Source organism: Pristiophorus japonicus, chromosome 3 (genome assembly GCF_044704955.1).
Source record: "Pristiophorus japonicus isolate sPriJap1 chromosome 3, sPriJap1.hap1, whole genome shotgun sequence".
NCBI lineage: Eukaryota > Metazoa > Chordata > Chondrichthyes > Pristiophoridae > Pristiophorus > Pristiophorus japonicus.
The window spans coordinates 260,101,103-260,125,403 of NC_091979.1; the positions used below are offsets into that span (position 1 = coordinate 260,101,103).

Here is a 24,301-nt window from a genome sequence, read left to right on the forward strand (position 1 = left end):
GTAATTGGTAAATTCTAATGAAAAACATGATCCTTTTTGATATGTAACTTACAATAAAATTACAAGCAATAGTCAAAGAGTCGCTTCTAAATTTAGCAAGAACTAATTTTCTTTTGTGGCTTGTGGGAAACATACAGATCACAAGCCAAAATTATTCAGAAGCACCATTCTGTATATTTGAAATGAAAAGAAGAAAACAGCACAGAATACAAATGTAAATAGTTCACATTGCACAAACAAGACAACCTTGATTTTATTTTTTAAAAAGGACCAATTGTTCACATTAGCAGCACTGTATGTGCTCTAGCCACACAAAGGTGTTCAGCTGCTCATATACTGGATAGCATTCTGACTAGAGCTGGGGTGTTCACCTCGAGCACAAAAACACAAGAAAGTTTATCATGTTTTGAACGTATGTGGATCATGAAGGAAAGTGATCTTTTGGGGGTGAAGGTGATGATAAAAAAATAGATTAGTATGAGAGTCAACAGAGGCAATTTTCTCATACTTTTCAGACAAGTTATAGAGCATCAATGATAAGAAAACTGAGATATGTCCACTTGCATGCTTTTAGGCTGAAAAATTGAATGAGCATGGAGTCAGGGAAGGGGAGGGGAATGAAAAGAGAAAACACAACTAGAACTGTTATCAGCATAACACATTTTCCAGCCAAGGTGGTACAGCATAAGCTACCATTCATAAACATTTTTGTTTTTAAACAATCTGTTTGTGTTGGGTGCTTACAATTCATTTTTAATTCATTTTTTTACCATTTAGAGCTAGAAAGTAAAAAACATGCTCCGTTTTTTAAAAAAGTTTTTCTCCGTTGCAACCCATGCGGCAGAGCTGCCATCGACATTCAGCACATTGAAGTTTTTTTGGCTCAGGGCGGAAGTTGTGGCAGCTGTTGGGCGGATGTGCCCTTACAGCGGGTCCGCCACCCCGACCAATCAGCGCCGCGGAAGTGCCGCGTCGTGCGGGCGCGTCACAACGTCTCTCCCCTTCAGTTAAAGGGGAGAGCTGCTGCGAACTCTGAAGCCACTTCAGTGGCAAACACTGGGCCACCAGGGAAGGTTTCGGCTGGGCCAACAGGAGGTGCCAGGCTACCTGTTGGCGGCTTGGCCGAACCCAGGGGAATAATTGTCAGGCCGACCTGGCAGACGGCCGACAAAAATAAAAAATAACATGGCAGCAATGACAGTGCACCCTTCCCTTTAAGGGCGGCCGGGCCACCATGCCACAGAGAGTGCACCGAGACAAAAAGCTGTCAGGGGCACCAATCGGTGGTGGGGCTGCTCCCGCGGGGGCAATACCAGGAAAGGGACAATTTCACGAGGGGGTCCCCGTCAGTCTGTAAGGGGTCGGCGCGTGCACACCGTGGCGGGAAAATGAATGGAGCATGCCCGAGCACCACTCTAAAGCTCACGTAGGGCAATTTACAAAATGACTGCCCCAGCGCAGAGAATCAGCGGCCATTCCGTGCCGCCCCAGGCCGCAACTTTTGGGAGGGGCAATTTTGGTCCCAAGTTAATAATGGAAGATGGATCTAAATTCTCCCCAAAAATTCAACTCAAATCACAAAAACTCTCGTTGCAATGGTTTGAAAGCAAAAGTCGGCTTAAGGAAAATTTGTAAATAGCTAGAATGTACAAAATCTAAATACACACACGTAAATTATACATATTAAAAAAAAAAATCACATTGTAGGCATCTTACCTTGATTCAAATGCAATGTAATTTCCCAAGTCGGAACTTGAAAAGCGCATTTCAATTTCCAAAGTTCTCTAACAAAACAGTAATTCAACTCAATGACCTGAAGCTCTGTAACTGATTAATTAGACTTCTGACATCTTAAAGGGACTCAGCTGCAATTTACCAGCAGAATTACAGCTTGTACATTACCTGGTATAACACCTTTTGTCCTTGTAAGATAGCACATCATCTAACTTATCATGAGCAACATCAGAGGAGCTCCACTTATATGTAAAAGCTTTGAGCCCGTCGCAGTTCATAAAAACATAAGAAATAGAAGCAGCAGTAGGCCACCTGGCCCCTGGAGCCTGCTCCACCATTCAATAAGATCATGGCTGATCTGATCATGGACTCAGCTCCACTTCCCTGCCTGCTCTCCATAACCCTTTATTCCCTTATCGCTCAAAAGTCTGTCTATCTCTGCCTTAAATATATTCAATGACCCAGCCTCCAAAGATCTTTGGGGCAGAGAATTCCACAGATTTACAACCCTCAGAAAAAATTCCTCCTCATCTCAGTTTTAAATGGATGGCCCCTTATTCCGAGACTATGTCCCCCAGTTTGTTTCCTCTATGAGTGGAAATAGCCTTTCTGCAATTACCTTGTCAAGCCCCCCATTATCTTATATGCAGGCCGTGATCCTTACCAACAGATCCATTACAGACCCAATCCACGTCCGGACCGGGGTCAAACAGGGCTGCGTCATCGCTCCAACTCTCTTCTCAATCTTCCTCGCTGCCGTGCTCCACCTCACAGTCAACAAGCTCCCCGCTGGAATAGAACTACACAAAGAACCAGTGGGAAGCTGTTTAACCTACACCATCGACAGGCCAGGTCCAAGACCACCCCAACCTCTGTCGTTGAGCTACAGTACACGGACGAAACCTGCGTTAGCGCATATTCAGAGGCTGAACTCCAGAACATAGTCGACGTATTTACTAAAGCGTACGAAAGTATGGGCCTTACGCTAAACATCCCGTAAGACATAGGTCCTCCACCAGCCTGTCCTCGCCGCACAGCACTGCCCCCCAATCATCAAGCTCCACAGCGCAGCCCTGGATAACGTGGACCATTTCCGATACTTCGGGAGTCTTTGATCAACAAAAGAAGACATTGATGAGGAGATTCAATACCGCCTTCAGTGCGCCAGTGGAGCCTTCGGCTGCCTGAGGAAAAAAGTGTTTGAAGACCAGGCCCTCAAATCTACTACCAAGCTCATGGTCTACAGGGCTGTAGTAATACCCGCCTTCCTGTATGGATCAGAGCCATGGACCATGTACAGCAGACACCTCATGGTGAAATACAACCAACGATGCCTCCGCAAGACCCTACAAATCCCCTGGGAGGACAGATGCACCAACATTAGTGTCCTCGTCTGGGCCAACATCCACAGCATTGAAGCACTGACCACACTTGATCAGCTCCGCTGGGCAGGCCACATTGTCCGTGTTATACATGTATACCTGTAAATACCATGACTAACCACCAGTGGGCTTATCCCCTGGAGTCCCAAGGGATCCCACAATCCCTTGGGAGCACCTGTATATAAGGAAGCCTCATAGGCTGGAGTGGCACTCAGATCTGTAATAAAGGACTACAGTCACACCTTACTTTGAGCTTGCAGTATCTAGTCTGACTCTTTATTCAAGACGTAACAGTCCGCATGCCAGACACGAGACTCCCAAAGCGAGCGCTTTACTCGGAACTCCTTCATGGCAAACAAGCCAAAGGTGGTCAGAGGAAATTTTACAAGGACACCCTCAAAGCCTCCCTGACAAAGTGCAACATCCCCACTGACACCTGGGAATCATTGGCCAAAGATCGCCCTAAGTGGAGGAAGTGCATCTGGGAGGGCACTGAGCGCCTCGAGTCTCATCACCGAGTGCATGCAGAAAACAAGCGCAGGCAGTAGAAAGAGTGTGCGGCAAACCTGTCCCACCCTCCCTTACCCTCAACGACTGTATGTCCCACCTGTGGCAGGGACTGTGGCACTCGTATTGGACTGTTCAGCCACCTCATTCTAAGAGTGGAAGCAAGTCTTCTTCGATTCCGAGGGATTGCCTATGATGATGATGGATATGTTTCAATAAGATCACCTCATTCTTCTGAACTCCAATGTGTATAGACCCATCTTAACCACCCCGCCCCTTACCTCAGCCCCCCACCCTCCCCAGGCCTTGGCCCCCCCCACCTCGGCCGCCTGAACTCTGGCCGCCTCACCGCCTCCCTCCCCCCCTTACCTCGACCGCCAATGCCTCCACCCCTTACATCGGCCGCCCACCCACCCAACCTCCCCCCCCCCCTCCTCGCCCAACCTTCCCCTGCCTTGTCCCCCCCCTCACCTACTTCCGCCTGGGCATTTCCAGATTTGGCACGTCGGAAAGACGTCCCGAAATCCGGAAATACCTGAAATCTGGAATGGTCTCGGTCCCGAGGTTTCCGGATTTTGGACTCTCCATCTGTATTTCTAAAGGCGAGCAGGTGGATACCAGTAGAAATCATACATTTTCACTGACTCTTTCACACTGGCTATTGTAAAAGATTCATGAAACCGTTCTCCAACAGAAATGGGCTTGAAGTTAGTTCAAACAATTAAAACATTTTAACAGGATAAAAAAGTGTTCCAATTAAGTACAGCTGCCCTGTGCAATATTACATAATTTTACTCTCACGGGCCTTTGTTTTAACGAGGAGACATGAACTACTTCTGCTACTGAACCATAATAAATGAACTATTAACATCGCATCAAGCAGGAATGCCTCAGCGAAGCTTATTTGTCTAAACTCAACTTAATAATCTGGTGAATGTCATCAAACACTGGATTTCTTTAAACTGACATCATGCCCTCTACAAATTGGGAAAACCCATTAAAAAAAACACACTGAATACTGCAACAATTACAGGTACCTGTAATTACAAACTGAACTGGATATGGCCAGACAAATGGCTGGTTATCTTCAGTGCTCATCTATCTATGTGAATGACTCCTGAAAAAGGCAGCATTGCTGCGCACTCACTGTTCCTCTATATGGAGATCCAATCTCCTTTCAACACCAAATATTGAGCGCTGCAGTTGCATCCAAGCTATGCTGGGACAAATAGGTATTCAAAGACTAGTGGAAAAATGATGAAAGACTGGTAATTCTAAATAAATTTCAGTTTCACTTGTAAAATTTGACAGTTTGGGCATTCCTGCCTGATAGATTACTGAAAAAAATGCATCTCTTATTCCTTGATTGAGAATATGCTAAAGTCATATACAGTGACCAACTGAATGAGCAATGTCGACTTCATGTTGCATCCTCCATCATCAAAAATATGTGACGAGGCGACCAGTTCTCTACAAGATTACAAAAACCATATTACAAGACTTGCTAACACCTGAGGCAGTGCCCACGTCGGGCGCAAAATAATTACTGCAGCTTTTGTACCTTAAAGTTCTGTGTCAATCGAAACATTGTTAGAAACACCAGCAGCAAAACAACACACACTTCATCTACCCATGGAACTCTCTTCCAATAAGTAATCATCAATAAGTTGGTCCTTTTATGTAAAATTCCAAGACCAGAAGTACCGGTTATTTGCTGAAGTACAATTGGTCAGACAAGGAACGTTTATAAAAAACAGGCATATTATACACGGTCATGGATTCTCCTCAACATTATCATCTATGCAAGAACAACATTCTGAAACATTTCCTTGCCCTAAAAGTATTCCCACTAAAGCTCAATATCAATGTAACATTTCAATCTACATTAATCAAGCTTGACCAGTTCTGCGCATGATACTTACTGTGTCCCAACAGAAGTGGAACCTCAGTGTTTCATATAGTCTTTCACCAAACCCCCAACCCCCTGCCCCTCCTTGTCTATCCTCATCATTTTCAATTTCTGTCTAAAACAGATATTCATCAAATTCCTTTTTGAAGGATTTCATCCGTGTAGTATTAACTGGTTTTGATACAAGTCTATTCCAGATATTTAACACTATGGTGGAAAATATTCTTTAGTCTCAACTGCAGCTTTTCAAAACTATGTCTGCGTCCTCCAGTTAACAGATTGTCAAGACGTCCGAGGTTATCTATGCCTTTTACTGCATGTTGAAGACCACGGCCATCACCCCTTTCTTTCTTTTCCAATTAAAACATGTAAAACTCTTCCAGCATCCCTTTATAATATCAAGAGCCCGAAATTGGTGAAGGCCAAGGCACGCCCTAGTGCCGCCCAAATGACCAGCGAGAGACCGGACAGTACTTTTCTAAAAAGATTCCTCGAAAAGAGGTGGCAGTACCACCTGAGGGCCAAATAACAGCTTACACCATAAATCTGGATGGCAGCAGGTGGGAGCTCTCAATCTCAACAGCAAATGTGATTGCCACCAAGGATGGAGTCGGGCCCAGGGAGGGTGGAAGACCTGAAAATGAAAATCATCACCAAAAAAAAATATCGGAAGGCCTTCAGGGGAGCCCAAACAGGCAAGATGATGCAAAAAAATTAAAAGATGTTCACTAACCTTTTTTGCAGGTTTGCGTACTTACCATCGGGGTTAGACCTGCCTCCACGCAGCGGTCCTTCCCCCTGCTGCCAACTCCCGTCCGCACCAAACTGGCAGCTCGGCGGGCGGGAGGACACTTGCACGACTTGGCTGCCAGAGGCCGATAGTGGGCGGTTCCCGGCGGTACTCCCCTCCCGCCGGCTACAGCCCGAGTGGAAACTGGCACAGAGGGGAGACCGCCGGCAAAACTCGGCGGCAGCGGGCGGTAAGGCCACCAATTTCGGAGCCCAAGAGTTTTAAGTTCCAGTATCCTAAAACACTGTCAGATAGACTGATATGCTTTTGAAGACAAGACACCAAACGCTACACGTACTATTCTAAATGTGACTTTTCAGCATGCACTAAGCAAGATAAAATCTTGCTTGTCTGTTGACGCCCTAGCTCATATTCTCAACGTCTTTGAATTTGACTGTGATGATTTCTTAAAGCATAAATCTTAGCCATGAACACAAGGAGTTGCTTTGTTTCAATATTGTTTATTAATATGAAAATGTCTGACAAGTTTCAAGCAATGAAGCATCTAATATTATTTGACCAAGGTGCACCCTTTGACACTGTTTTTGCTGGAACTCAGTCATTACATGGAATTTCAAGCAAATCACCTGATCAACATTGTTGGGGCATGCACCACACCGAGAGAATGCTATGGTTTGCCTGTTAACATCATGGCACAACTCTTCCAGGCAGAATTTTATAAATACATTTCTGCCTGTTACTATGCATACTTGAGATACAACAAAATTAAATAAGCAAATTCAACATTACATTATCTCTCATATGCACTCTTAAACATTTTAATTTAGGTGAAACAAAAATCCACCTTCCACTGGAGAAAATTAATATACATTATATTTATATAGCGCCTTTAACATAGTAAAACATCCCAAGGCACTTCACAGATAACAAACATTTGACACCGAGCCGCATAAGGAGAAATTACGGCAGATGATCAAAAGCTTGGCCAAAGAGGTAGGTTTTAAGGAGCGTCTTAAAGGAGGTGGAGAGAGGCGGAGAGGTTTAGGGACAGAATTCCAGAATAAGGGCCTAATTAGCTGAAGGCACAGCACCAATAGTTGAACGATTGTAATCAGGGATGCTCAAGCGGGCAGAATTAGTGGAGCGCAGACATCTCGGGGGGACCGGGGATTGTGGGGCTGGAGGAGATCACAGAGATTACATTCTATTCATTCCAAGTTTGTGGCTTTTGAGTGTTGAAAAGTAGCCGATAACAGCATTTTCGCAAGTATAAAATAATTTAAACTAAAATATTAGAAAAATGTTTCTAATTTTGTATTGCTCTATTGGTTTTGTTGTATGTTTTGGAAAGAGATGGAATTATAAACTCAAATAATATGGAAGGTGAAAAATCATATTCACTATGCTGAAAAACAGTAATACTGAAAATAGTTCAACATAGCGGAGCCTCAAAGATCTGTACTTCCATTATCCACAAATTTATTCCTCGCAATGGGAGTCAGGGTTTCGTTTTCCATGAATCAACTAAAATGCAAGTGAGCATTTTAATTAAGTTTTCACAGATCCTGTCCCTTGATCCAGCAATTTTAAGTAATTTTAAATCTGCATAGCCAGTATCTGGTTAACTTTACTATGCATGCATTTCCACTATTTAGCTTCAAAACAGGAGACCAATGAGAGTCAGGACTGACATTCTCACTACAAAATCCCCAAAGTTGTCTATAAAAAATATCCAGCATCACACACTGCCAGGAACAAGAGAACTAATGCGTGCACAAGTTTTGTTTGCTGACAGGTTACATGTTAAGAAGCATCTGGTCTCTTCTTGTAATTAAAAATACTCAAAATCAAGTTTTGAAAGCTTCCAAGAGGTGCAATGGATTGCTAAAATATTCCACATCCACTGTGAAACACTTGCAGTGAGGAAGTACTACAATTAAATGACCTCATATCGCTTGGAAATCTGACTAGAGTTATCCAACCATTTTTGGATCAAAACAGATCAGAAATTGTCTTGCAAAACAGGGGTATAATTGACCTAACAATTGTGCTAACTGCAGAAAATGAGTTCCTTGAGAAAGACAGGAGCATAGAAAATAGGATAGACTTGCATAAGCATACCTTGAAACCTTGGATTTTTTATAATGGCCTTGACATTTTGCAGCAAGTTTTCAATTTGAAATTCCTTAATTTCACATGAAGAGCAATCCTTTATATCAGTTTCCTCAACTTTGATTTTGCTGACCCCATAGGACATCTCATTAATGGTTATAATTGCCTGGCCGAAATTAATTTGGACAACTACTTTAAAGTTAATGGTGCAATCCAGATACATTATAAAAATGCAGGATTTAATCCTAACAATATTTGTTATCAGGATGCTGCAGTTCGCTACCTGGTCTGGAGACCAGAGTTTTCATCTTTGTGAGCCTTTCATATTTATTCACGAGTATTGGCTGTTCATTGAAACTTTCAGAACATGCACCCATTTTCTACCAGATAGCAACTCCAAAACTTAATTTAAAATATACTGAAGTACTCAGTAGTCTTAAGTAGAATTACAGATATTACAGACTCGTAATTATTTCTTAATCCAGTCTTCTTTGTACAAACTGAAAAATGTTTATCACATTTTATAATTATGTGCAGTTATATGACTGTAATTCAAGAAAGGTTATGAAAAATGACCCATTTCAAGAGAGATCCCTTTCGGCTTACCTTATCCAATTCACTACACATAAGCCTCATCTGTACTACTTAGAGATATGGGGGTGAAGTTTCGGGCCGTGCCTAGAACAGCGCAGCTCCGATCTGGACGCCCGTTTTTCGCACCTAAAAGTGCGTCAGAAAAATACCTCCAGATTCTCCGGCTCCCTGCAGGTCCCTAGGAGCTCGGCGCGGCGTGCACACAGCGGGGGGGGGGGGGCGGGGGGCGGAGCCACAGAGTCGCGCCGATTCTACAAGGGGCTAATTTAAATGAGACAACGTTGTGCCGGCAGCCTTGCGCATGCGCGTTACAGCACGCGCAGTACCCATAAACATTGGCACTCGGCCATTTTTAAAAGGACTTAAAGAAAAGTGTTCATTTGTCTGTTGAACCCATGGAAAGGCTTGGGATTGAATTTTGGTGATTTTTTGGCGAATGAAGGAGTGCTTTTAGCAGCACTGTTGAAGAAATCACCTGCTGAAATCAGTGAGTGCTGCTATTCACTGCTAAACTTCGAGAACAGGTGCTGCATAGGTGCATGCAAAATAAGGACTGTGTGTTTTGAAAAATAAGAGTGTCAATTCAATACAGCAATGGAACAATGTCCACCAAGAATAAAGAATTTCTTGCATGAGGAAGTGGAGATATTAGTCAACGTCATTGAGCAAAGATGCCAGGGGCTAGATACCAGCAACAGAGATTCGCATAAAAGTGCCACCTAAAGAAAAGAAACGCTGGAACCAAGTTGCAGAAGATTACTGCGCAGTGGTGCATACCATGAGATCTGGAAGCCTATGTAAAAAGAAATGGCACGACCTTGGTCAAGTAGTTAGTGTAAGTAATATTTTCCATTTTTAATGTAATCGTAATTGTAACGTGACTATCTGTATGTCCCACCCCGCAGAAAGACGCACTCTGTAAAAAGTTATATTTTACTCTTTGCAGAAGAAATTGGCCCACAACAAAAGGGAAGCAACTTGAACAGGAGGAGGCACGCCCAATTGGAACAGAGGGTAGCTGCTATGATGAGTCATACATGGAGAAAAGCAATCAGTACAGCACAAGCTGGGCCCGCACACGAGGAAGAGGGCAAGTCCTGAAAATGCATCGTGGCCCTTCAAATCAACCTGCTGCCTGGCCTGCTATGAGAGAGTACTCATGCCACCCATCCTGCCCCCTCCCTTGCTGTGAAACATTTGACTGCTCTGATGTATTTTGCAGAACATGATGATGATTGCTGCTGCTGCTGTTGCCAACCCTGAGGATCCTGAAGATACAGAACAAGAACCAGTACAACCAGATGCGGACGATCCAGACTGGATGATGGCAGCGATGACTGAAATGTCTGCAGGGGAGAGCTTCCAAATTAATGTTTATGAACCCCCATTAAGGGGCATCAGAGTTTCAACCCCAAGCATTGGTTTTGGTTCCACCTTCCATGATTTTGATTCCAATGTTGCGGGTCCCAATGGTGCTGCTGGTGTAATGCAGCAGTTTACACCCATTCACCCACCATTCCAGCCCATGGCTCGCACTCGAGTGCTGCCATCTGGAACACCGAGTGTCCCACCGTCCCAGCCCGTGCCTCCCTCGCTAGTACTGCCATCTGGAAAACAGTGTCCCACCGTCCCAGCCTGTGCCTCCCCCTCTAGTACTGCCGTCTGGAACACCAAGCGTCCCACCGTCCGTGCCCGTGCCTCCCGGTGTAGTGGTGCCACGAGGCAGACCCAGGCAGAGGAGAAGGAGACACGCTCTCCTGAGATGCAGCGTGCAACAGATGCAGCTCAGGTTGTGGCATTGGGTATGGAGACCAATGAGCTTACCCGATCACTCATCGGTGGCGTCAGTGCAGTGGGTGAAGAGGTGACAGTCCTGACAGGAGAAATAGCAGTAATGACACGGGAACTTAGGGAGGGAATGTCCGAGGGAGTGCAATCGATGGCACAGGTCGTCAGGGAAGGCCTGGGTGAGGTAGCTGTTGCAAAGGCACACAGCCCAGCCAATCAAATGAAACCCCCATGAAGAGGTGAACATTCACTGAGATGTGGATGAGAGATGGTTGCAGCCTTTCTTTGCTGCTTTTGTTCTTGTTCTTAATGTAGCTGTAGTAGCGTTTTTCAAATTGAAATTGTTTTGTAAGTTTTGTAACTTTACAACTTTTAAGTGATCTTAGGGTTTTTAAAGAGATCTTATAGTGTAAATGCTCTCACATTTTGTATCTTATTTAATTTTGCACCTAAAAAGTGATCCTGAAGTTTAAGTGATCTTGAGAGTGTAAGATTTTTCAAATTGAAATTGTTTTGCAAGTTTTGTAACTTTACAAGTTTATAAGTGATCTTAAAGTTTTTAAGTGATCTTCAAGAGTCATATTAAAAAGTAAAGTTTGATGCAACAAATATTTTATTACAGTGACGTTAACTTTTCAATAAAATATTTTTTCATTAAAACTGATTCATCTTCCATTAACACAACACAAGGTAGGAACAACTGCAAAGAATAAACATGTCCATGCGCAACTGTGGTCGCAGAGCCCTCAGGCATCAGTAATTGAAGCGTTCACGGATGAGCTGCAGGTTCGAGCAACAGTTAAAGGAGCACGATGGACGGCCCTCCTCCGACCTCGTGCTCCGGCATCAGTCACTTGCATGCTTTCTTGATCGTCGTCATCATCCTCATCCTGCTCTTCCGTAATACGATCATGCACTGGACCCTCACGTGGGTCTTCTGGTTCCACTACCAGCTCCTTCTACCTCATGATGGCTAAGTTATGGAGCATGCAGCACACAACAGTGAAGTGGCGAACAATCTGGGGAGAGTATTGCAAGTGGTCTCTGGAATGGTCCAGGCATCAGAAACGCTGTTTCAATATGCCAATGGTCCTCTCAATGATGCTGCGTGTCGCAATATGCGCCATATTGTATTGACGGTCAGCTTCTGTCCGTGTCACGTGTAGGGGCGTCATGAGCCAGGTGGCTTGATGGCCTACTCTTGTTCCTAATTCTTATGTTCTTATTAATGTTGGGGAAGTCCAGAACCAGGGGACACAGTCTAAGGATAAGGGGTAAGCCATTTAGGACCGAGATGAGGAGAAACTTCTTCACCCAGAGAGTGGTGAACCTGTGAAATTCTCTACCACAGAAAGTTGTTGAGGCCAATTCACTAAATATATTCAAAAAGGAGTGAGATGTAGTCCTTACTACTAGGGGGATCAAGGGGTATGGCGAGAAAGCAGGAATGGGGTACTGAAGTTGCATGTTCAGCCATGAACTCATTGAATGGCAGTGCAGGCTCGAAGGGCCGAATGGCCTACTCCTGCACCTATTTTCTATGTTTCTATGGTCAGGCCATACCCTTTGTCTCCTAGTAGCCAGCTCTGCCCTTCTGGCTGCTGCTCAAACATGTCAGATATAACGCTGTCGCGTAGGATTAACGCATCGTGGGTGCTGCCAGGGTATCTCGCATCGACTGACATGATGCGCTGCTTGTTGTCACACACGAGCTGCACATTGATGAAGTGGAAACCTTTTCTATTCCGGTACTGCTCGGAATCCTCCACAGGTGCTCGCAAGGCTATGTGGGTACAATCAATGCAGCCTTGTACCTTTGGGAAGCTGGCAATCCTGAAGAAGCCCACAGCCCTCTCATGGATCGCTTGTGCGGTCATTGGGAAATTGATGAAGTCATTCCTCCGTGCATACAGTGCAGCCGTGACCTGGTAAACGCAGGCATGTATTGCACGTTGAGAGATGGCGCACACATCTCCAGTTGTAGCCTGAAACGATCCCGAGGCATAGAAAGAAAGTGCAGCTGTTACCTTCACTGCAACAGACAGGGCAGTTGGCGTTCTGCTTCTGGGCTGCAAATCTGCTCTCAGCATATCACAGATCTCAGCGACAACTTCTCTGCGTAAACGCAGCCTTTTGACACAATCAGCCTCGCTCATGTCCAGGTACGAGCGCCTGGCTCGATATTGTCGACGTGGGTAAGGTCTCCTGCCCATCAACCTGCAGGCTATGACGTTCCTGGTGCAGTGAGCTCTAATCAATTCTCTCCTATGCAGTGAATTGATGGCGAACCATTGCATAATTCGTGGTGTTGACAATGCAGCACCCATTCTGTAAATTTAAGTTTCAAACTGGCTATCTGGCTGCCTCTCTCTGGCCTAATGGCCTCAGTCTCCCTCGTAGCTCGAAGGCCGCTTGCTGTGTCTTTGGCTGCCGTCAGGCACTGCCGCCGCCCCTATCCCGTGGTCGAATGGCCTCAGCTTCCCTTGCAGCTCGAAGGCTGCTTGCTGTGTCTTCAGCTGCCGTCGAGCCATTGACGCCGCCCCTGTCTCCGACATGGAAGGAAGGCCTGCCTGAAGCACCGCAGCTCGAAGGCTGCTTGCTGCCGTTGTTGGGCTGCCGTCGAGTCACTGACGCTGCCCCTGTCTCCTACATGGAAGGAAGGCCTGCCAAGCACCGCAGCTCGAAGGCTGCTGCTGCTTCACACAGGTAGGAATATTCAATATTTTGTATTTGGTTTGTTTATAATTTTTTATTCAGGATGGCTCTTTATTTGCATAAGTAAGACTGTTGAATGCTTGTAGAATTGAATTACTTCCCTTCCACCCCAACGTTCCCTGCGCCTGATTTGTAACCTACGCCTGATTTCTAAAGTGTAGGCAAAGTTTTTCTGAGCGTACAAAAATCTGCACATACTCCATTCCAAGTTAGTTTGGAGTAAGTTTTCACTGCCTAAACTTTCAAAACAGGTGTAAGTGGCCGGACACGCCCCCTTTTGAAAAAAAAATCTGTTCCAAATTGAAACTGTTCTAACTGACTAGAACTGGAGCAAACTAAATGCCAAGAATTGCAATTTCTAAGATACTCCATTCTAAACCAGTTGCTCCAAAAAAATAGGAGCAACTCAGGCCGAGACTTGACCCCCCCAATAACCACTGTAGACTTACTTTTATGCTTACCATTTTCTTTGTAACAAATAATGAGCGACGACACGGACTACAACTGGGGAAGGGGAGGTAGGTCAAGCCAGCTCGCCTTAAATCATTTAAAATCATAAGAAAATAAATTATAGCAGTGAAAAAGAATGGATGTAAACAACCTTGGGACAAACTGATTTTCCCTTCACTATACATTTAGTCAGTACCAAGCAACACAAATGATTAAGGTCCACAAAGTGAAGTGGAAGAAAGAAAAAAACATTAAAAAAAAAGTTTGCATGAAATAAAAGGAAAGCGATCAGAACAAGCTGTCAAGCTGCAAACAAGACCAACCTGTTCAGGGGTAGCCATGAAGTTGATAGCTGTATAATGGCGGTCATCATCCTGGATGAGGCTGAAGGTGAACTGATAGTCAATCAAAAGACTGTCTGTGGACAAGATTCAAAAGCAGACCATAAATAATGTTGAATTCTAAGAAAGGGCAATTTTCTCTTCATCTGTACACTGCAGAGGCAACTGAGATCAGAAATTATTATTTTCTCTCCATTTACAGGAAGCTGATGACAGCTCACCTGCTGGCACATGGCATTCCATAATACAATAATGGAATCGATAGTGGTACAAGGAACATTTCTGTCACGAGAAGGACAATTTTAAAAAGCACTTCCTTCATTCACTCATTAAATTCTCCAGCGAACAATACATCCAGTACGACCAGTAATGGTCGCACACTGCTCAATTCTGATCTATAAAGCCAACTGTCATAGACAGATCAATAATGCAACTGCAATGTCGCTGGCCATGAACCTGGCTCAGGCAAGCACAAAACTAAATGGACAAATCTCTGTCTCATCATCTGGCCAATTCTGATCTTTAAAGCCACTGACATCAACAGATCAATAATACAACTACATGATCACTGGTCATAAACATGGCTTACAGAACCTGGCTCGGTTAAGCACAAAACTAAACGATCAAATCATTGCCTCTTCTGGTCAATTGAGATATTTTCTATTTACATGCAAATTGAAACAGTGGGCTCCAGCACCCAATCCAAGCACAGAAATCTAATGCACCAACCTACTTGCTCTTCATTCCCATTTCATAGAATTACTGGCACATACATGAAAGCTCCTCAGTTTTTGAATGTTTAATGAGCATTATGCGTCAGTACATTAATGCCGTTTCCTCTACACATTCCAATGTGTTTAAGATTTAATTCATTAAAAACATTAAAAACAAAAGCAAAAAACTGTGGATGCTGGAAATCTGAAATAAACTCTGTTTTTCTCTCCACAGAGGCTGCTGACCTGCTGAGTATTTCCAGCAGTTTCTATTTTTATTGTTAAAATGTACCTTTGCTCCTCGTCTTCTATTCTTGTTCAAATTAAAATTATTAAATGGGCTGTGTTACAAAGAGGTTTGTAAAAAATCCTGATTTAAGGTACTTGTTTGCAGCAGATGTTCATCAATTCAACAGCAGGACAATTATGTTAATTGCTGATCTTAAAACTCAGTTCATAAATTTTAATACAAGTTTACACATTTAAAAGCCTACTTTACAGCAATGAAGATTCTAAACAATGAAACACAACATGTATGGAAAAAGGTACTCTATCCAGCTTCAGCTACAGAGATCATTAGCCTTCAGATAAAGTGATGGCCCGAAAATTGCGGTCGGATGCTTCCTGCGAGCGAATGCCTCCAACCAAAAAAGATTTTCCCCCAAAAGTACTTGGTAGTCCCGGAGCAATGTAGACTTGCAGTCCAAGGCCTAGATGCACACGCATCCCAGGTACTTAAGCGCTATCTGGGAACACGTAGACTTGGACCACCAATCACATTGTAATATTCTCATTGATAAAAATGGGAGCTCCTTTTGTATGAGTTGCCATTACTATCAATGAGAATACCCTCCAAAACACAAACACAACACAATTTAAAAAAAAACTCACAGATTTAAAATTTATTGAAATTTTTAAAAGACATTTTGACAAATCGCAAAAGCCGCTTCTCGGCGCATGCGCATCACGTGGCAAGAACCGGCATTTGTGAGGCCTCTTCAGGTTCGTGTGCACATCGCACGCACCTGGAGAATGTGCAATTTTCAGGCTCATGTTTTGTAAAACAATGTCTATAGTAAATTATGGAAGTATTAACAGAGACGCAACTTTCACTTTAAGAGTATATTCATGGTAGTGTGGTGTGTAACAGTTTCTCATCAATGCTGCAGTTAGTGTGATTGCAACCTAAATCCAGAGTTAAGACCCAATCGGATACTTGTGCAAAGATGACAACTTGGAGATGCTGTCTTTGCTTCAGTCAGTTTTAGCCTCAACACCCAATCAACACAAACATTCAACGTTCTTTTGAAGAGAATGAACTGCAGGATACTTTTCTATCAGGGCTCCATGGACTGATTGGGAGTAGAAACAGAGATCTCAGTCACAGTAAATGGGAAGCATTCAGTGATCACCCACCATCACTTTACACACTTCTAAACAGCAGAGAAGGAAGCATCTAATTTTCTAGGCTACACAACTTTCATGCCAACAATTAGTTTTTCAGGTTGATAGTCAGCTTGTCATTGTTTGCTGAGAAAAGTCAGCTCCTGCTTCCTTTTTCAGAGTCTCATGACTCGTGCACTGGACAGGTCACACTCCTCCACTGAACATACTCCCAACAGTAATGGCTGGGATTTGCACACTGTCTGTACAATAACAGAAGCAACAAGTTTGGCTGTTCGCACTGAACACACAGTAAGAGGATAAGAATCTGGCCAGTGTAGTAACCACCAGACTCGTGTCGGAGCAGACAGGGCAAAATGGATTGCATGGGATTGGGGGGATGGGGTGGATGGCACAGGGACAGGGGAAATGTACGGTAGTGAGAGGCAGTGGATGGCCGTGCAAAAAGGAATGACTGGTGTAAGGGGAAAATGGGAAGGCTTCTCCTCCCACGAGTGGACCCTCTGAAATAAAGGGTCGACGCTCGGCCCAACCAGCGTAACAGCCCCTGGAGTTAGCAGACAGAGACGGATGGCAAGGTATAACGATCTTTATTACAAATGTCCGGGAATACCTCTCATCACAGCCGCCTGAGAGCGGAGATGCTCCCCGAACAGCAAAATCATACAACTTTTATACATTTCAAAAACCCCTCCGTTCCCTGGTAAGGCCTCCCTCGATCTCTAATTGGACTACCTTATCAGTACTACTTCTCTAATTGGACTACCTTATTAGTGCTACTTTGGATGGACAGGCCAAGACCCTCGTGACCACCTTAGGCCGTGACTAGAATGACTTCATTAGGTCAGAATTTGTTGCTTCTCCTTGATGCCCGTGAGTCTGCCTTGAGCCTCTTCGCAAGGTCTTATCAATATCTGTTTAGGTTCTCACATCGTATCCTGTCGGAATATTATTGAATTGATAACTTCTGGAGCCTTGGTACTGGAATGTACAAGGCCAAAGAGAGGCCTTTTACCTCCTTATGGGTCGGTGCAGGAACCAGCACTTTAACCCTTGTCCCACTGGTACCCCGAATGCCAAATTTTCCTCTTACAACTGGCAATAAAGGGGGTAGGCAAATGGATGATAATGAAGGCAACAGTTCTCCAACTTGAAGAAACTCGTCAGAAAGCATAAATCGAGACCCAGCATTCTTTACTGACCTGTATTGTGGGATAAGAAAGAGAAGTGAAAGTAGTCAACCAATGGGATATTCTTGTAGTTCACAGAAATAGAAAGTTATATGGAGATCAATTGCAAAAGGGGTTGGCATTTCTGAGTTTTCACTGGTTTATTTTTCTTGCACAGTATGTAGGAAATAATGAATGAACGTAAAAATCTTATAACTCATTGCATGTATGTATATATACACTGCAGAATCGATTTTACAATTAAACTATTACATTTTATTTAGCATTCAAAAATCAATAGCAAAGAGAAGACAAAAAATAAATTTAAATTACAGATTAAGCTGAAATACCCTAGGCACCTTTTCTTTGCTGAATTAATTTGCCTAGATCAATCTATGATTTCCAATGTTAAAGTACAGGTTTAATTAACCCATATTGATCCTATGACGCAACTAATATAGTGGCATTTGCAGAATAAATTATTTTACTTTGTATTTGCGATTGGAAGTAAGTTGTGCCAACATTAATAATTCCAAAATGTACAACCAATAAAGGGGTAGGCAAGCATATTGACACGTGCTGCAACATTTAAACATGAAATTGTTTTCTTTCAATAGTGTGCCCTCAACAACTCGAGCAGTTCAGCATAGCTCAATTTAATTTAAACAGTCGTGCGTCCCTTTATCTACCCTCCGAGCCTCAAACTTGAATCAGTTGGATGAAGTTCAAAGCCAAATGGAGTCAATGGGTGAAGTTAAAATAATACATTTTCCAGCTCATGGGATGCCATTGGCAATGGTCACGGAGATGCCATATTCCAGACCATCCTCCTCTGCACAGGAGAATGTGTGAATGCTAAGCAGCTGACAGGGCAAGACAAAGGGAAAATCAAGGCAAAAGTGTACCAAATGAAAGGAAAAGTATTAGCATGATACTAAAATAAAACTTGTTTGCAAATAAAGGTGAAACTTCAATTTTAACCAAAATTTGCAATTTCAAATGGATAATAATTCACTTATGTTGCAATGGCATACAAATCAAAACACTATTCTAAAGATGGCTTCCTTGTGCCTGGCTGACAATTCTATGCATACAGACAAATTAAAACATGATAACTGACCATGTCATTCTCATTGAAATGTTTGTGCAAGTTATAGTTCATTTTTAGGATGTGTATTTTGAAACCATAATTAGCCTCTTCAGTCATGTGACAATAGCAGCTCATCAAGGTATGCTTTTTACAGTGCATAAATCACACCTATTTTTAGTTATAAACTTTACACCAAAATATCAATACGAATACGAACTAATTTAAAGGAGGAATTAAGTATAACCAAAATATCCAAGAGTTAGCTAACTAATGTAAATTATAATTAGATGTAAATACTAAAAAGAGGCAGCTCGTGCAGAGCACAGAGTGCAACAGCATAGAGTGACAGTTGTGAGTTTGGGCAAGCAAAAGTGGCAGGTGCTGTTTTGTCTTGTTTTTCCTACCAGTGCTGACACTAGAGCAGCTGATAAGGAGTGCGGAAGTAGGAGACGGAGGCCCAGAGACCAGCCCAACCAGTTGCAGACAAAGATAGAGGGGTGCGAAATCGAGAGGTGACGTCACAGCCAAGCTGGTAAGTGGTTGGCTGTTCGACTGGTAAGTATAACTCTCTTTTAGACTGACTTTTAGATTGGTTTAATTGGCAGCCAACCAATAAGTAGCTGTTTGGTGTTTAAGTAAATTTTAGTAAGTAAATTAATTTAAGGGTTAAGTCATGGCAGGAGAGCTCGGACCCGTGTCATGCTCCTCCTGTGCGATGTGGGAAGTCAGGGACGCTTCCAGTGTCCCTGACTACTATGTGTGTGAGAAGTGTGTCCAGCTGCAGCTCCTGACAGACCGCATGACGGCACTGGAGCTGCGGATGGACTCACTCTGGAGCATGCGCGATGCTGAGAATGTTGTGGATAGCACATTTAGTGAGTTGGTCACACCGCAGATAAGGGTTAGGACAGATAGTGAATTTGTGACCAAGAGACAAGGCAAGAGCAGGAAGATAGTGCAGGAGTCTCCAGCGGTCATCTCCCTCCAAAACAGATATACCGTTTTGGATACTGTCGGGGGTGATGACTTACCAGGGGAAGGCACCAGCAGCCAGGTTCATGGCACCGTGGGTGGCTCTGCCGCACAGAAAGGTGGGAAAAAGAGTGGGAGAGCTATAGTGATAGGGGACACTATTGTAAGGGGAATAGATAGGAGTTTCTGCGGCCGCAACCGAGACTCCAGGATGGTATGTTGTCTCCCTGGTGCAAGGGTCAAGGATGTCTCGGAGCGGCTGCAGAGCATTCTGGAGAGAGAGGGTAAACAGCCAGTTGTCGTGGTACATGGAGGTACCAATGATATAGGTAAGAAGCGGGAAAAGGTCCTACAAGCTACATTGAGGCAGCTAGGAGTTAAATTAAAAAGTAGAACCTCAAAGATAGTAATCTCTGGATTGCTACCAGTGCCACGTGCTAATCAGAGTAGAGGGAGCAGGATAGTTAGAATAACTGGCTTGAGCAGTGGTGCAAGAGGGAGGGATTCAAATTCCTGAGACATCTGAACCAGTTCTGGGGGAAGTGGGACCTGTACAAAAGGGACGGTCTGCACTTGGGCAGGACTGGAACTGATGTCCTAGGGGTAACATTTGCTAATGCAGTTCTGGAGCGTTTAAACTAATATGGCAGGGGGATGAGAACCTATGCAGCGAGATAGGGCAAAGTAATATGGAGTCAGAAACAGATGGTAGAAAGGTAAAAAGCAATAGTGGAAGGCCGAGTAAACAAAGACAAGAAACAAAAAGGGCCACACTACTTCATAATTCTAAATGGACAAAGGGTGTTAAAAAAACAAGCCTGAAGGCTTTGTGTCTTAATGCAAGGAGTATCCGTAATAAGGTGGATGAATTAACTGTGCAAATAGATGTTAATAGATATGATGTGATTGAGATTACAGAGACGTGGCTCCAGGATGATCAGGGCTGGGAACTCAACATCCATGGGTATTCAACATTCAGAAAGGATAGAATAAAAGGAAAAGGAGGTGGGGTAGCATTGCTGGTTAAAGAAGAGATTAATGCAATAGTTAGGAAGGACATTAGCTTGAATGATGTGGAATCTATATGGGTAGAGCTGCAGAACAGCAAAGGGCAAAAAACGTTAGTGGGAGTTGTGCACAGACCTCCAAACAGTAGTAGTGATGTTGGGGAGGGCAACAAACAGGAAATTAGGGGTGCATGCAATAAAGGTGCAGCAGTTATCATGGGTGACTTTAATATGCACATAGATTGGGCTAACCAAACTGGAAGCAATACGGTGGAGGAGGATTTCCTGGAGTGCAAAAGGGATGGTTTTCTAGACCAATATGTCAAGGAACCAACTAGGGGGGAGGCCATTTTAGACTGAGTGTTGTGTAATGAGAGAGGATTAATTAGCAATCTCGTTGAGCGAGGCCCCTTGGGGAAGAGTGGCCATAATATGGTGGAATTCTACATTAGGATGGAGAATGAAACAGTTAATTCAGAGACCATGGTCCAGAACTTAAAAGAGGGTAACTTTGAAGGTATGAGGCGTGAATTGGCTAGGATAGATTGGCGAATGATACTTAAGGGGTTGACTGTGGATGGGCAATGGCAGACATTTAGAGACCGCATGGATGAACTACAACAATTGTACATCCCTGTCTGGCGTAAAAATAAAAAAGGGAAGGTGGCTCAACCATGGCTATCAAGGGAAATCAGGGATAGTATTAAAGCCAAGGAAGTGGCATACAAATTGGCCAGAAATAGCAGCGAACCCAGGGACTGGGAGAAATTTAGAACTCAGCAGAGGAGGACAAAGGGTTTGATTAGGGCAGGGAAAATAGAATACGAGAGGAAGCTTGCAGGGAACATTAAGACGGACTGCAAAAATTTCTATAGATATGTAAAGAGAAAAAGGTTAGTAAAGACAAACGTAGGTCCCCTGCAGTCAGAATCAGGGGAAGTCATAACGGGGAACAAAAAAATGGCAGACCAACTGAACAAGTACTTTGGTTCGGTATTCACTAAGGAGGACACAGACAACCTTTCGGATATGAAAGGGGTCAGAGGGTCTAGTAAGAAGGAGGAACTGAGGGAAATCCTTATTAGTCGGGAAATTGTGTTGGGGAAATTGATGGGATTGAAGGCCGATAAATCCCCAGGGCCTGATGGACTGCATCCCAGAGTACTTAAGGAGGTGGCCTTGGAAATAGCGGATGCATTAACAGTCATTTTCCAACATTCCATAGACTCTGGATCAGTTCCTATGGAGTGGAGGGTAGCCAATGTAACCCCACTTTTTAAAAAAGGAGGGAGAGAGAAAACAGGGAATTATAGACCGGTCAGCCTGACCTCAGTAGTGGATAAAATGATGGAATCAATTATTAAGGATGTCATAGCAGCACATTTGGAAAGAGGTGACATGATAGGTCCAAGTCAGCATGGATTTGTGAAAGGGAAATCATGCTTGACAAATCTTCTGGAATTTTTTGAGGATGTTTCCAGTAGAGTGGACAAGGGAGAACCAGTTGATGTGGTGTATTTGGACTTTCAGAAGGCTTTCGACAAGGTCCCACACAAGAGATTAATGTACAAAGTTAAAGCACATGGGATTGGGGGTAGTGTGCTGACGTGGATTGAGAACTGGTTGTCAGACAGGAAGCAAAGAGTAGGAGTAAATGGGGACTTTTCAGAATGGCAGGCAGTGACTAGTGGGGTACCGCAAGGTTCTGTGCTGGGGCCCCAGCTGTTTACATTGTACATTAATGATTTAGACGAGGGGATTAAATATAGTATGTCCAAATTTGCAGATGACACTAAGTTGGGTGGCAGTGTGAGCTGCGAGGAGGATACTATGAGGCTGCAGAGTGACTTGGATAGGTTAGGTGAGTGGGCAAATGCATGACGGATGAAGTATAATGTGGATAAATGAGAGGTTATCCACTTTGGTGGTAAAAACAGAGAGACAGACTATTATCTGAATGGTGACAAATTAGGAAAAAGAGAGGTGCAACGAGACTTGGGTGTCACGGTACATCAGTCATTGAAGGTTGGCATGCAGGTACAGCAGGCGGTTAAGAAAGCAAATGGCATGTTGGCCTTCATAGTGAGGGGATTTGAGTACAGGGGCAGGGAGGTGTTGCTACAGTTGTACAGGGCCTTGGTGAGGCCACACCTGGAGTATTGTGTACAGTTTTGGTCTCCTAACTTGAGGAAGGACATTCTTGCTATTGAGGGAGTGCAGCGAAGCTTCACCAGACTGATTCCCGGGATGGCGGGACTGACATATCAAGAAAGACTGGATCAACTGGGCTTGTATTCACTGGAGTTCAGAAGAATGAGAGGGGATCGCATAGAAATGTTTAAAATTCTGGCGGGTTTAGACAGGTTAGACGCAGGAAGAATGTTCCCAATGTTGGGGAAGTCCAGAACCAGGGGTCACAGTCTAAGGATAAGGGGTAAGCCATTTAGGACCTAGATGAGGAGAAACTTCTTCACCCAGAGAGTGGTGAACCTGTGGAATTCTCTACCACAGAAAGTTGTTGAGGCCAATTCACTAAATATATTCAAAAAGGAGTTAGATGTAGTCCTTACTACTAGGGGGATCAAGGGGTATGGCGAGAAAGCAGGAATGGGGTACTTAAGTTGTATGTTCAGCCATGAACTCATGAAATGGCGGTGCAGGCTCGAAGGGCCGAATGGCCTACTCCTGCACCTATTTTCTATGTTTCTAGCATGAAAAACACACCTGTGAAGTCAAAGTGATGATATATTATTCTCCCTTGTCTTTACTGATGAAATATACAGAACATAAAATAGGACATTTTAAAAAGTGTCACCTACTCAAGTCATATCATCCTAGAAATTATTGCTGGGGATATTAGAGACCGAACACTTCATGGTTTCACATGACATTGCTCTGTCCGCTATTTTAACACACCATTATGCCTCCACTAAAGGTCATAAGAACTAGTTAAGCATTATTCCCAACGGTAATTTCTAGGCAATTACATTTTTATAATATCCATTGAATCATCATCTGTGCTATTTTCAAGAGAAACCAAAATTTATTTTGTACTTTCTTATGTCATAAAATGCTTTGTTTTCTGCAACAAATGCTGATTTCTCTACATTAGAAACAACTTGCTCATCTGTGAAGGCAATTGCCTCAACTTGATTCTGATTTTTTTCCCCCCCAAAGTGGGACAGTAAAACATAGCAAGATAGTTGGGGTACAATAAATTAAAACTGTAAAACATCTCACTGTTTGGAGAGTGAGTTACAAAGAATAAATTTGTACGTGTATATGAATAACTTTTGAATTACTTGAGGGAATAACTCATCTCTATCTCACTCTTGGGCATTTTGAGAAGGTTTGCATTATGTACAATGATATTTGGGTACAACCGTGGCTGGTGATGTACAATCTAAAAACATCACTACTCATTAGACATGCCTATTTTGCATTGTTGTTGTTTGAGTATTTATATTGGATAGAATGTATTATAGAATCATAAAAGCATCCTACTTCTTACCTCTGTGCTGATATTCCAGCCTCTAGACTTACCCCTTGTGGCTCTACAGGGCAAGACAGGGTTTGATATTGTAAAACCGATTTTCATGCATAGTAAAAATCGGCAGGCGGAGAGAGGAGCAATCGCACTGCCCGCCTCATCCCAAAAGCAAA

The 24,301-nt window shown here is 43.5% G+C and overlaps 1 protein-coding gene across 2 annotated transcripts in view; it reads right to left on the reverse strand.

Annotated features, from left to right (window-relative positions):
• The window catches only part of atrnl1b (attractin-like 1b), a 1,062,984-nt gene that overhangs the window by 581,610 nt on the left and 457,073 nt on the right, over positions 1 to 24,301 (reverse strand). For both annotated transcript variants that reach the window (XM_070876576.1, XM_070876575.1), the window contains exon 22: positions 14,266 to 14,360. In XM_070876576.1, the coding sequence (XP_070732677.1) occupies positions 14,266 to 14,360 (95 nt within the window). The remainder of the gene's footprint in view (positions 1 to 14,265; positions 14,361 to 24,301) is intronic.